This window comes from Falco peregrinus, chromosome 5, assembly GCF_023634155.1.
Source record: "Falco peregrinus isolate bFalPer1 chromosome 5, bFalPer1.pri, whole genome shotgun sequence".
Lineage (NCBI taxonomy): Eukaryota > Metazoa > Chordata > Aves > Falconiformes > Falconidae > Falco > Falco peregrinus.
Window position 1 is genome coordinate 106,131,537 of NC_073725.1, and position 15,248 is coordinate 106,146,784.

The 15,248-nt window shown below is 37.2% G+C and overlaps 1 protein-coding gene across 5 annotated transcripts in view; it reads right to left on the reverse strand.

The window, feature by feature from the left end:
• The window catches only part of CACNA2D3 (calcium voltage-gated channel auxiliary subunit alpha2delta 3), a 468,281-nt gene that overhangs the window by 102,201 nt on the left and 350,832 nt on the right, over nucleotides 1-15,248 (reverse strand). For all 5 annotated transcript variants that reach the window (XR_008747525.1, XR_008747527.1, XR_008747526.1 and 2 more), the window contains one exon: nucleotides 2,803-2,886. Coding sequence is in view for 2 of the 5 variants with exons in the window: in XM_055806468.1 (XP_055662443.1) it covers nucleotides 2,803-2,886 (84 nt within the window). In the remaining 3 variants the exon portion in view is untranslated. The remainder of the gene's footprint in view (nucleotides 1-2,802; nucleotides 2,887-15,248) is intronic.

Here is a 15,248-nt window from a genome sequence, read left to right on the forward strand (position 1 = left end):
TGTGAGATGGATTTCATTACAATAATCTACAGAACTTCCTTCAAATTCCATTGTCATTCTAGCTTTAATGCTAATAATGACTCTGCCTGTAGCTCCATTACTGTATTTCACATCTCTTTTTTTCTGCTATTAGTATTCTAACCACCAGCCACTCTGAAGGCCTTAGTAACACAGCATAACTGACTTACATATTATTTAACACAAACACAGAAAAACTTGTAATGATATACCAGGCTTATTTGTAAAAATAGCTGTAAAAATATTATTTGTTTGACATCGCATTTTTTCCTATTTAGATATTTGCGTGTAGGTCTCCACTTGTGTGTGGCCTTGCCGAAGTATTAGGACAACATTTGGAATGTTAATACATTTTTCTACAATATTTAACCTGTTTTTTCAGATAACACTTGGTCACTAGTCATCAAACAGCAGATGTGTAGGCTGTTTTACAAAACCTGTTTATCGGGGGATTATTTATCAAAGCATGCTTGTTTTTTCACATGTGCATTTGTGAATTATTAGCATTGATAGACAGGGATCATTCAAGGAATTTACTACAAGACACCTGTATTACAGGAGTACTAAACATTTTGTTTACTGCTGGTCCAAAGCTACAACGGAACATCCAGGTTTTTTCTATTATGTATTAAATATCAAAATTAATTTAACTTACACTTTATCTATTTCTCTACTCTTACATCTAGGGCAAGAGACCTGGATCTTTTCTACAAATGTAATGCTCAATTTAGTCCTATTTTTAATGTAGATTAACTTCTTTTCTCCTTCAAAAGATGAAGAAAATGGAAAGGTTGCTTGTTTCTATGTTACCATTACAAAATAATTTTTAACAAATTATTTTTTAGGTGAAAGGGAAAGAGATAAAATATATGTATGTACCTTTCATTCAAAATGTAAAGTAAATTTTTTTTGCACCCTTTGGATAGACACAACTCAACTTTTGCTAGAAATTTTCAGAAAAAGTGGCTGATCTTAAGGGTTTCAAGCAAAGGAAATGCTTAGAGTGAGCTGAGTCTGGACTTTTTGCTTTCCTGTGTATTCAGATAGAATCTCAATTATAAATAAAACTTGATTTTCAATGTCAAAGAAATTGCTCAATCTTACATTAACTGAAACACTGAATTTCTACTAAGATACGATTAAAAATGATTAAACGTGTAAATATTAAGCAGATAAATTATTGCAAGAAATAAAACAAAAAAAACCCTCCCAAAGATAAAAAGTAAGAAAAAAATTATGAAGGCTCAAGGCTGCACCTAACTACAGCAATAAAATTTGAAAGGAGAGAGGAAATTTTGAAAGGTCATTTGCAGAGGAACTGGTTGAGTAATAAGTGATCAAAGATAAGAGAAAAGCCTAGGTGTAAAACATGAAGTCAATGTGATTACCAAGACTGCAGAAGGCGGCTACAGCATATGAAAATCTAATGAGCAAGCCTTAAATAGTGCCTGCATAGAAAACTGCACAAAGTTATATGTAAAACTTTAGAAAAAAGTTTGAGAGTGCACTCCAACACAAAACTAAATAAGGAAGTAAGATAGCCTCCTAAGAGGGGTTGAGGATAATCTATCACTTGATGAACAGACATTGCTTAAAACATAAATGAACTGTTTCTCTATTAACAAAGGGGGTGGAGAGAGGGAGGAATGCAAGATATATATTTTGCAAGGGAGAAAGAAAATACAGACTTATGTCAGAACAGGGATCAAGAAATTAGTACATCTGAAGACTGACAAGACTCCAGGGGCAGCCGTACGTGATCCATCTCAGATTTCAGGAGAACATGACAAAGTAAACATGGAAACCTTTAGTGCATATATTCAAAACTTCTCTGGAAAAGTAGAGGTATGAGGGACTTGATAGAAGCTAACATAGTACTGATATTTGAGAAGGGAATGAGGAGACATCTATGAAAAATACAGACATGCAGTCGTGACTTTGTCAGTAGGGAACTTATGGGAAAAACTAAATTACAGGACAGAAAGGGGAACACCTGGAAAGTTACGATTTAATTAAGGACAGTCAGCAGAGATTCACACAAAACGAATCATGCCTAACAAATCAGATTTATTGAGGAAGTAACAGAAAGACCAGGCAAAGGTTAAGCCATGGACATAAGGAAAGCTTTTGATACAGTACTGCAGAAAAGGCTAAGCCTGCAAGGTAAGAAATAATAAGATAAAGAGTGAAAGACAGAGTAGATGGAGCACTGAAAAATGAGTTTAACTGTGCATAACAGCTGATAGACATAGAAGGCATACTTCTGCAGCTACCCATATGTCTGAAATTAGGAGTCTGGAGTGAATCCTTACTCTGAACAGAGGTCAAAGAATCCAATTTTGTCTGATGTTTTTTTGATTTTGTACATTAAAGAAAACAACTCTCATTACTGTGCCATTAAGGAAAGAGAGATCTCCCGGAGAGAAGTTAAACTCATTCCTTAATTTCTGAGTTTCAGGGGTTGTCTGGGCCAGCTCTAAAGAGATATTCTATTCCCTTCTCTAGCACTTTATTGGCTATCCAGCAAAAATACACAATGGGATGCATGGAGAATGCAAGGGTGATTTTAGTGAAGATACAAAAACTCTGTCTTTGTGGTATGTGCATAGGTAAGAAAGAATCAATACGTAACAGTTACAGAAATCTGAATTAAGTAAAAGGGGCTATTGTCCTTCCCTTCCTGAGAGCGGTCAGGTGGCCTCTCTCATGACTATTCACACAGTTTCCAGATACAGTAGTGGGATGCAACAATCTTCTGACAGGGTTTTGAAACACATCACTTACCACATCATCTCTGTCTTCCCACTCGACCTCAGAAAGATCCACACTACTGTAGTTGGGCTTCCTTCTTTTCTTCCCCTCTTCATACTGGCATAAAAACAGGTGAAATATTTAGCAAATCCCATTTTATTTGAACAAAGATTTTGTATTAGAATATTTAAAAAATTGCTGGATGTGTGCTGATTGTATGTGATAGGTATAACAGTAGACAGCGTAATTCATACAAAGTGCACCATATTACTGCATAAATGTCTGTGAACTAAAAACCTACATGGTTACGTACATAATCTCTTGCCACGATACATCGCTTTTCTTGATGGACACACTGGGAAGTCAAACAGCAGTTGTACCTTCTTCTCCCCATATGGAAAATATGTGAGACATTGATCTTGTAGTTTATGTTAAACGTCTCATACTAGCTCTTTCAGCTGTACAGGAAGTTATATTTACTATAATCTTATCAACAAAATGTTTACCCATTACTCTTTTAAACAAGATAAGGTGCAAGTCTTGGGAAGTATGGTGTTAACATTTGCTGACACTCCATTTTATCTATGACTTCATGGGGAAAAAAGTAATGTACTAATAATGATAATTTATAGGTTTTGTCACTAGTCACTCTTACACTGTAAATCTCACATTTAAAATAAACATTCTAGTGACAAATTGATTTGACACCGAGGTGTTTATTACGTAGGAAATTCTGCCCTCTGCTGAACATTCAAAATCAGAAAGCCTAACTAGTATAAACAAAATCCTTGCTCGATGGAAGAAAAATATATTTAGAAAAAAACCTGTGAATAAAGAACCTAACTGGTTAAGAAAAAATACAATAATATATCTGGAAAAAAAAATATTGGGAGAGGATCAGCGTAATGTGAAATCTGGTCTTTTATCTGTTACAATGCATATAAGTGGGAGGGAAAACCACAAGACTTTCTAGGAAGTATGACAGAAGACATTGGGATACTGTGAAAAATCGCCAGATTGTTATTGTGGCTTCCCAACAACAGTATCATAGAAGGACAGAAAATGTACTTTGTAAGGCAGTATATATAGCTGATTCTCCTCCCGCAGGGCAGGACCAGCTATACCATAAACCAAACCTGTCAGTGTTTGAGACAGCCAATTCATCACTGGGGCCAGTGGTGCAGGAACTTTCAATCATATTCTGCAGATTACAGAGAGACTAGAGCAGCCAAAGAAAAAACTTGCTCTCTGAGCATTAAGGTTATTCCCATCCTGACTTTTTCCTCTCCAAATGAAAAGATTTTTATCTGAAGTCCACAGTTGCTTTTGTAGACCAGAGTATTTAAAACTAGGCATGACAAAATCCTCCTGAAGAACAACAAACTTTTAAAAATATGGACTACTAAATCATAGTCACAATGAGATTTCAAGATAGTGGTAACACTGAAAAGTGTTTTTTTAGCACAGGCTTCACTGAGCCTCCTTCATTTTGGCTCATAACACCTTGAATACTCCAATTATTTCTACAGATGATTCTTTCAGGAAACTATGTGGGAGAAATCCTGAGTCAATTCTCATTCCTTCTTTTGAATAACAAAAATATCCCAGCAACTCTGTTGGTGTAAGCCTTAGACTAACACCTGAGAATTTGGGCAGATTCTATTGAAGAGTACATTCATGTGCTTTTCTTGCCCCTCTGCTAGAAGCCACCATTCTTGAAACAACAAGGTTATCTACTTCTGGCTAATGCTATTCAACAGATGGATAGAGAGATGTAAAGAATTTCTGCTTTCAGCACATGCTTATACACTAGACTGCAGCTCAGCGCTACAATTAATTCTTGCTATGTGACAGCTCTGATAGCGAAAGAGATGACTATACCCAAATACTGAGGAACAAAATTTGCAGCCAATGTACTTAAATCTCACAAGAATAAAATATGAGAGGATAAAGTCCAGTTCATTAGCAGGGCTTGATTTTCGTAGCGATGTTTTGCAAGCCTTTCATTATGGCTGCAGCTATATCAATATTATCTTTAATCTTTACAAGGAGTAATTATGTCTACTCTCTGTGGCTGCACCAATTAACCAAGCGAATCTTTGTTCTGATTTAGTCATTCTAGAATAGAAATGGCTAGTCAAGCTCTGAAACACCAAGAGCTGAAAAGTGTTACATAAAAGTTAGCTGTGATCATTTGAGTAGAGCAAACAGCTCTTGTACTGGTTCCAATGTTTAATTACATCCTTACTCACAGATGTTGAAGAGCTTCTGGGCTATACTGCATTCTCAGACACATGTGCAAATCCTTACTTATGACAACAGGAGCTGATCTTGTGTGTCTGACAGCAGAAGGAGGCTTCAAACATAAGGCGAACCATTTGCATCATATTGATTATGGGGTTTGCATTTATTTTTATCACATAGCTTCCACACTTCGCACTCAAAGAGGAAAAACAAAACCCAAAAGTAATCAAATGAGAAGCTGGATAAAACATTCAAAGTCCTGCAGCAAAGCCAGAATTGGAAGCATTCATGTCTTAAAAAATCAAATAAGCAGAAACAAAGACAAAATCCCAACACTCGAGCAAGGGAAAGGGTCTATAAGCACTTGAAGGAACTGAAAGTGTAGTTTTTCAACACATTTAGGACAGGAACTAATAAAGTATTGAGATGCCAAGCCCCTCACTCAGCTCTTATATTTCAGGGGCTACTGTTTAATTGCCTGCACAGTAATTCAGTAAGTGAAGAATAGATTTATGTTATTCAGAAAAGGATGGCAGAGAAAACAGAAGCCAACTTCAAGCAAGGACAGGATACCAAAAAATAGCAATTATTTGTGTGTCTGGGTAACTTTGCTTACAAATCTAATCTTAATGAAGATATTACCTTATTCCTAGCAGTAAATTTACCTATCTTCATGCATCTGTAACTAGGGCCTAAAACATAAATGCAAATAGACCAACTATAAAATACTTCATAACACTGCTGTTTAACTAGCCTCTTTCTAGTTTTACCACTTAACTAATGTCTTAGAAAAAGTTATTCGTGGACATAGAAGCAATTTATTAACTTTAAAAAGTGACATCCATCTATATCTTTTTCTCTGGTAGCAAACCTAACCTAACTTTTTATCTCTGAGACTCCTGGGTGAAGTATAAAATACTGATTGATGGCTGAAGCCAAACCCATCTGCGACATTACTATAAAGCGCTGAAACAAATTATTAAGGGACCCACTGGGAAAGACAGAAACTAAGAGCTCTACCAAATTACTCTGATTTAAGTGCATGAGGAAAAGAGTTACATTTAAACTCTGTGCTGTTAATCTGCTTTGACCAGTATAAAATGTGTGGTGATATCATCTAGTAGTTAAACCCTGGAGGGGAAAGAAAAAAAAAAAAAAAAAAAAAAGATACTGAAAATTTTAAAATATCCGGACTGCAATACAAGCATCTTTTAGTCTGCTCAAAACTACATACTACATGATAGATCCAACAATTTTTTGTTTGTGGAAAGAACACAGGAAATGATTTTGTTTGGTAATCAGAATGAGATTTATCTTACTCAGTGTCTTTTATTTGAGGCTTGGCCAAACTCTTATAGCACCGGATGATTCAAACAACGCGTGATGTATACTGTTTAAAGACTGAATCACATTTTTTCACCACCCTGTATACAATCATTTACATGTGCCATTATTAAACTTTTTGCTTTGATTTTTTTTTTTTTTTTTTAACACGAGCAGTCCCAAACCATCTGCATTGAATATGACCAGCCACGTGTTTATAAAGTCAGAATGTAGCAACCCGATCACTGAGGGAGCAAGCTACATCTTAACAGCTGCAAGCCTTGGGTCTAAGGTGATTGGAATTTCTCAGACGTGCTCCATCTGGATAATGGGGAGGTAGGAGAGAGTAAGCTGCTGTGATAGCAGCCTTGGAAGTATCAATAGATTTTAGTGAAATTGTTTAGCCACACTTGTAGAATCATCTGTGAGAAAACATTATAGCAAGAAAATTTACCTCAGCCAAAAGCTTGAGGTAACAATTATGTCAAGGGAAAGCTCTTCCTTGCCAGACTACATGTCCTATGTACAGAAGTAAAGAACTGGAAACTAAAAAAACTTCTCCAATCTTAAAATACAGCATCAATTGATTAAGTTTCATCTTTTTGGATTAGTACTTCAAAATTAGGATAATGTATTAATCTAAACAGAATATGATAATTATCCAAATATTTTTTTTATTTAAAGGAGACAAATTTGAACAGATGCAAATAAGGTTTGCTAAGCTTGAATTCTACGTAATTAAATACACAATACAATTGCATTGTAACTGTAACTTACATTAAGCTATCCTGTAAAGGTTATCTTGTCTACGAAGTTTGATAGGAAAGGATGAGTGAATAAATATCGGAGGACAAACATCATTAACTAAAATTACACACTTTCCATATAGTTTTAAATAAAGAGACACAGACTGAATACACTGTCATTATTGCAGTTCCCCAGTCTAGCCAGTTATTCAGCTACCTCCCTTCACTAAGATTCTGGACTCTAATGTTACCACTTATTTCTTGTCTAGTGTAGCTGTGATTGACATAATGCAAAGACTGCAACTGTTCAAATGGAAACTGCATTGAACCCGACTCTACTGGTCAACGCCATGGCTGATGGTGAGACCTTTACCAGCTATCCATCCTGGCATAAACTGCTGCTGAGTCACACTGTCCCTTACGGAGGTGACTGTGAAAGGCTAAAGCTCCTTTACACCAACTTTAGGAGCAGAATCATCTGTTTCTGCCAGCAGTCCTTCAAGAGTGTCCTCTTTGCAGGAGCATACTGCTGCTTCCTTCCATGGCTGCAAAGGGGAGCATGTCCCTGAGCCAGGCACTTCTCCCAAAAAGAGCTGTGCCACTCTCTATGTAAACGTGCAAAGAAAGGAGGGGGAGGGGGCACTTCCTTCCTGCTTTTCAGCAAGGCTTGTAATAATTCCAAATTGCAGAGTTTGTAAAATATGGATTAAGTCCTTCAACAGTAGTCCATTAATAAAACAATAGCTCTATCATAAAATGCTTAGAGTTTAAATACTATGGGACAAAGACAAGATAATGGAAAATATAGTGGAAGGTCGTGAGAAGATGGGGCAAGCGATCGCTTCAGTAGACTGATTCGTACTCTGACATTTAAAAAAAGAAAACTACAGGAAAACCAAAACAGTAGTGAAAAATTCCTTTTGCTGCTTCACCTGTTTATATAACTTCACCCACAGTGACTGAGCTTTCGTTCACCACACATTACACAGCCGCAGAACATTCTGCCGGGGATACATGTGAAGCAGTATCCTACCCCAACGTAAATCCCTATTGCTTGGCTTTTAAGCTCTTTATTTCATGTGGACTTTTTTCTCCTGCTCACATGATCCTAATTTGTCTTTTGTGATACTTCTTTTTCACAATATGCATCTAGTTTGCGGCCTCAAATGATCTTTTCTTGACCTGTACTTAATCTTGCGTTTGTAGAACAGGTGTCCAGCCCAAACCAAAGTTGATTTCTATTTTAATATTTAAAAAAAAAATAAAAAGCTAACAAATTTATTCTCTTAGGAAAATAGGAAGAACAACTTCCCTTTACAAAGAGAGACTTTCATGACAAGCCTATTATTTAAGATGTCAATCCAGAAGTTCCCAGGTTATGGTTGGCAGTAAACGGATTTTTTTTTGACTAATTTTTTCATGCCAGATGGCAGTGAGAAACTGCCACACTATAAAATTTGCAGGAATATGGCAGAGAAAACCCAACAACAGGAGCCATGCCATTTACTAGGGAAAAGAGAATAATGCAATTCTAAGTTTCCAAGCAGAGAAAAAGTAGGAAGTTAGATGTACCATGTATGCAGAAGAGCCCTCTAGTAAAGTAATAGAAGAAAATAATTCTCATGCCACGTGTATTTAAATTACTCTGTCTACTTACACTCATAACGTGTTTGCATTACAAATGGTGCAGTGATGTTTAAGTTGATGAAACAAAAAATGGAAATATGCAGGGTGAGGTAAAAGCAAATACAAAAAACAGCTTTAAGTCACACACCTACAGACTAGACAGAGTACATCAGCTGAGCTCACATTTTCAGGTGGATTGCAGTTGATTAGCAATGCGACGTGTATGTGATTTACTCCACTGAAAAAAACCAACCCCTCTGTTTAGGATTTTATTTGCATTCTCAGGACCTTATCATTTGGGATTATGTAAAACTGGCAGCTGCTTATAATTATTTGGGGTTTGAGTAGAAATAATTAAAAACATCTGCCTTTATCTTAATACTACCAGACTTAAACCCATGAGCTCAGTTATACCTAACTTCAAAGCTGAAAAGCAAAGAATAAAAGAAAGCTTCACATATTGCTAACAAATTTTCAGTGATTCATTTATATGTACAACCAGTTATTCAACAGCCTTCAAACCTTTAATTATCTTTTAAATATATGTAATTTTGCATTTCTAATTAGATAGCAATTTAATGCTCTCACAGGGATTCAGATGGGCTGTCCTTTTTGAAATGTAAACTCCAATAGGAATAATCATTGGCATTGAAGTGATTGAATTCTTCAGTTATTTAAATGAACGTGAGGCATTTACACTGTTCAAATCATTTAAATATTCTGCTGTCAGCTACAGCTGTAGAGTTTTATGGAGTCACTGAATAAACCAAGGGTAAGTGTAGGTTATCTTACGTTCCAAGCGGGACTCCCCAGAGAGAAATGAGATTTGTTGCTTATGAAAGGCTAACGCTGCTTAAGTGGGGCATTAATGTTTCCCCTGAGACTTGGATTTCTCCGTTTTTCTATATTAGGAGAAACAAATTTTCCCAGAATTTACAGCTACAAAAGACTTAACACTGATCTAGCAATCTTTAAATATACTCCAGGTCCTTTAGCTTAATACGATATATCGTGACAGTCAACATTCTAAGTTTAAAATGGTAAGTTGCTCAGGCAGCTAAACCACCAATATAATTTGGTGAGGGTATTGTGATGTATACACAGGCTTTGATTTCTGCGTGTAACATTCTCTGTTAAGACTGATCAAATTAGATAAGCATGCACATTATTTTATAGAAAGCAACATAGCAATTTAATTGCTTTACAGTGATAAAAAGAGCATTCACATACAGCCATTCAAAAAATCACCGTTACTAGCCTTCCAGAGCTTATACTGAAGGTACAAATATATACCTTGGTCTTCTCAGAGAGAGACACGATTTTGATTCAAATTCAGAAATATTACGAAATTCTTAGTCATCATGGATGTCATTAGATTGATTTGCAACTCATAACACATTCTTAATCTTACACTTATTGAAAAAAAAGGTAGAAACTGAAAAAAAGTTGCAATTTTATTCCATAGCATATGCATTTGTCTTTAAATGCGTACTTCCTTTGATTAAGGAACTTGAACTCCTTGATCAGGAACTTCAAGTATTCTACCCTAAATGAACGTAATAATCATTGAAAACAAAGTCTCTCATTGCTCCCTGAACAAAAATACAAATTCTATTGCCAACTACAAATCAAAAAAGCCACAGACTTCACAAAATCTACGAGCAGCATTGCTATTTATTATTCATTGAAAACCACACGAATATTTGGGCTGAGAGGCAACAGTATAACCCCCTAACGCTAGATAAGATTCACAAAGGTGTCGATCTGTGACTATGGCAGACACTAATCTTTCAGTGGCATTCCTTAATTTCTCTGTAATCCCACTACACTTCCCTAAGAAAGCAGTTTTTCTCTGGCACCAACATTTAACAGACTACACAGTGACAGTTACAGTAATGAGTAATCAGCCACAATTAATATAGTGGGATTTTTACTTGGATGTAAAAAGTATATATCGCTTGTTTATTCTGTTTTCCTTTACATTCAGTAAACTCATTTCTTTGGCAAACTGTAACATCACCATGACACATTCTGCATTTTGAAGTGCAATGGACCAGCTCACTGCAGGTGCCAACAGGACACTGGAAAGCAGCAATGGACTGTGACACGGCCGGGGCTCAGGACAGCGTTGTCCCCAGGCACACATCCAAGCACCTGTGAGTAGCTTCACAAACCACATTACTGCCTTGAAAATCTCGAAACTCACTTTTGAACTCTCAATCAATTCTCGCTCTCTCTCTTTTTTTTCCCCCCCTAAACAGTAAGCCGTGGTTTTAACCAAAATATCAAATTCAAGATTATGTTACACATATTAAAATATTCTCTCATGGGAAATAAAATACTACTCTGTAAAAATACAGACTTTCAATCAAAATGCAGCATATGGGAGCATTCTGACATGACATTATAAAAAAACCCCAAACAACCGAAGTATTGCCACCAGCTATCATTTCTTGAGTTACCACTGGACTATTTTTGACTGGCAATGCACCCTTATAAGGGATGTCACATGTAAAAACATTTAAAAGGTACTAGTCTGTGATGTAATTTAAAGGGGGTGGGGTGGGGTGGGAGGGAAGTCTTCGAAATACAGCAAAAATATGACAAAGGCTTTCTTTTTTTGCCTTTTTTTTTTTTTTTTTTTTTTTTTTTTTTACCTCCATGTAGCTTGCAGTTGCGGTGCGTGCCTGGACGGTAACCCCGCCGCCGGCCGCCCCGTCAGCGGGCGCTGCAGCGCCCCCGGCCCGGCGCGCCCTCGGCGGTGCTGTGGCGCCACCTCATGGCCGCTGGCCCGCAGCGCAGCCGCCGCCCGCCCGCCGGGAACGCTGCCCGGGCCGGGCCCCGCCGCTTGCCGGGGTCGGTCACGGCCAGGACAGGCGGTCACCGCGGAGAGAAAGCCGGACGAGGGAAGAAAGAGGCTGCCAAAGGCAGGGGAATAAAATCTGGGTCCGTGTGCTGCAAGGCACGGGTCATTTGCACTCAATCATTTCACTGGCAAGGCCCCACACACTATCGCTTTTTAATCTCCGACAGGAATTTCCAAGGGATTCCTTATTCCCTGCTCATCATGATTTACTAAGTCCTTTGTCAAGACTCACTGCTGTAGCAATGTCTTTTAGAGTGGAAAGTAACAAAAAGTTCTTTCCCATCCCACTATGGCAATAGTCACCCCTGAAAACTTGCAGGCAGCACAGAGCTGGAAAACCTGGAGCCCGCTCCAGCAACTGCCATAAACCTTGACCAGTACCTCCCACAAATCTCGACCAGTACCTCCCATAAACATCGACCAGTACCTCCCATGCATCCAGAAAGTACCTTCCCCTTCTCCCTTCAATTCCTGCCACCAGCTGCCCACATGTGTGCAACCCATCAGCCCAACTGAAAGCCAAGTTCATTCAAAAAAAACCAACAACCAACCACCAGCAGAAGAAACAAGGGAGGAAACCTCCAAGAAAAACATTTTTAAACATAAACCCAGTAGGGTAATCAGCACAAAAATGTAGTTAGCTTAATGATTAAATATATGGGTCAGCATCAGATAAAAACGTGGTGCAGCAGGAAGCACTCTTGCCCGGCGGCTGCCGGCGATCCTGCCTGTGTGCCATGTCCCCCAAGACAATTCCTCAGAAAGCAGCACGGCAGCTCCAGAGCCAACAGATACAGCCGCTGGGGTTAGTAACGCAGGAGTCTAGCAATTTTCCAGCTTTACATCACCGTAGGAATATATGATAGCAATATAAACCAGCGTGGATCAAGTAATCGATGTAACTTGAACGTAAACTCTAACTCACCCAAATAATTTTAGATAACACCTTCGGTGCACCATCTCATTCCACTCCTACATGCCTATTTTCACACACTTATTGTCACAAATTACAGGAATGTTTTGCCCCTGGTTACAATGGTACCAGGATTTGGCCCGGAATATTAATCTAAGGGCCAAGCTAGCAGTCACTTTCACTCTCAAAAACTCCACTGAAATCAGCAGAAGACTCCCATTACGCACTACTGACAGAACCCAGCAAAATGACCCAGCAAAAAAAATGAAATGAACAGACCATGAATATTTCACAATGAGTTCCCTGTAGCTGACAGCTTATGGGCTACTGCCCAACATTTTGATTTTAAAAAGAAACTGTTGTGTCAGGTAATAAGAGCCTTGAAAATGTACACTGGGGAGCGGGGCAGAAACCCACCTTTTACCTCATTAAAACACACCATCCAACAGAAATGAGGAAGGAGGATAACACCCTTTGTCAGACTGACTTAAAGCTATCTACCGTTCCTGGTTTTCATTACCTTGTCTTTATTAAAATACCTATTCAGTAACAAAAAAGTACTAATATTTTCGAAGGAAGTAATTTGCCAGAAGAAAAAGGGACAGTACAGCAAATGCATGTTTTTTCAAACTCTTACGATGTAGATAGGGAACTTTCAAGTATATATTCCTATGGCTTGTAAATATAGGCTGTCAGATGTACCTGTGACACCTGAAGACTTCAAAAGTATTTTTAGGAAACAAGACCAAGTCATGATTTTAGTATTATGAAAATTAAGGAATGCTACAAGAAACAATACATTTATATGAAATTAATAATTGGATATTAAAAAAAAAATCCACCATGGATTTTAATGCATACAGATATAAGAAAAAAATATTCTGAAACTAGTGGCCAATCATCAATTAAAAACAATTCCCTATCACATTTTTCATTGCAACTGCTAAAAATTGTGAAGACAACTTATCCTCACACTGGCATTTCTCCCTGCCCCCAAACCCCCCACCCCCCAAAAAAATAAAAAATGTTTAATATAAAAGTTTGCATTAAAGCACAAGAACATTTATTTCAACTTTTTAACCACTGATGTGAAATAACATAACTAGTCTAATACACATTTTGAAATAGAAAATTGTAGGAAAAGGTAGAGAATGCTATGGCAGTCAAATTTTAGATCTAGTCAGCGTGCTTGTAACTTTGGCTCTTTTAAGCAATTTGTGGGTTACATCTACGGTGCAGCTGGATGCCAGATAAAAGCAAAATTACACAAATAGTCACTTGACATTGATGAGCTAGCTGAAGGAAAAAAAGCAGTGAAGATGCAGCAGAAGAGACCTAAGGTGCATTAAAAATCTATGTATATAATCCAGGTGCTCTTAGGGGATTTTGTACAGCCCCTATTGCTGCCTCTTCTATGCTATGGTTACCAAATAAAGTTCAGCAGGCAATCTCAGTCAGAAAGAACATGGAAGCATGGATAAATAAGAGGTCAGAAAAATATAGGCATGACAACAAAATACCAAAATGCAGAAAAGAATAGAAAAACATTGCAGCAAGACTGAAAATATTGGTTGTTTATTGTGATGAGAAGATTCAATAAGATAACTATCACAAATTATTACACAAAGTAAGAAATGGAAAGTAAAATATAGATCAGGAGCTTCTGCTTCCCATATTCTTAATATAAGAACTACTTCTAAAGAAATTTTAAAATCAAATTCAAAATAAAACCTGTGCATAAAATTGTTACGATATGAAAAATCACTATTATGAGAAGTCAAGCAGACTGGCAGAAATGAGTATGTTATAATGGATAACCAAAGTATCCACTCTAATAAGTCGTAATATTAAAATGTCAGAACCAAATATTTATGAGCAGAAGCCTATGTGGAATTCTTAAAAGTTATACTGAATGCTGCAAAATTTTCCACATCCTCTTAGCTCCTGCACCTTCCTCAGGAACAATCATGTTGGACACTGCTGAAAATGGGATTCTGAACTAGATGGGTCTAGGTGTGGTGAATCGATCTCATAAATCCTAAACTTACATACTTCTCAAGTATGTAAAATCTTGTAGAGACAGAACACATTTTGACTGAGGGGTGAAATGCTCTGGTATCAATTTAGAGTTTTCTATCTTCCTTAAGAATAAACCGCTTCTACTGAGGCTGGAAGTTTTTCACTTCCTAATATTTATGTATTTGGGTAGCAAAAGTCTTAATTCCCATAAAACAAGAAGATACAAATTCATCACTATGTCAAATAATCTGTGGGGTGTGTAGAGGTGGAAAGAAACTGTCACTGGAGCATGTTAATTTATCTGACTGGGGTCTGAGCTTTCTGTACCTGGATATATAGCTTTAGTGACTCACCACTGGAATGGTAAAAAAGCCAATGGTATAATGTGCGAGAGCTATTTCTGATAATTGTACTGCTTATTGGTCATTAATTTGCTAAATTCTCTACAGGTATTGTTTTGCTTTCCACAGTTGTGAAAAATTCTACCATCCAGAATCATGGGTGACATTCTTAGAAGAAAAATGACAATTACATCATTTATTTTAGAATTCATTCTGAGATACTATAATGTCTGCTTTGCTATTAGATTGTCTGTCCATTTTACAATGAAGTTACCGAGAAAATGTTTTTCCATTCACCCTTGGAACCTCTCTACTCCAGTTAAAAATAAATAGGGAAATACAAATGTTCATTAAGTGTGTGATTCCTAGTCCAAATCTTAGAAAGACAAATCCTTTTGCTG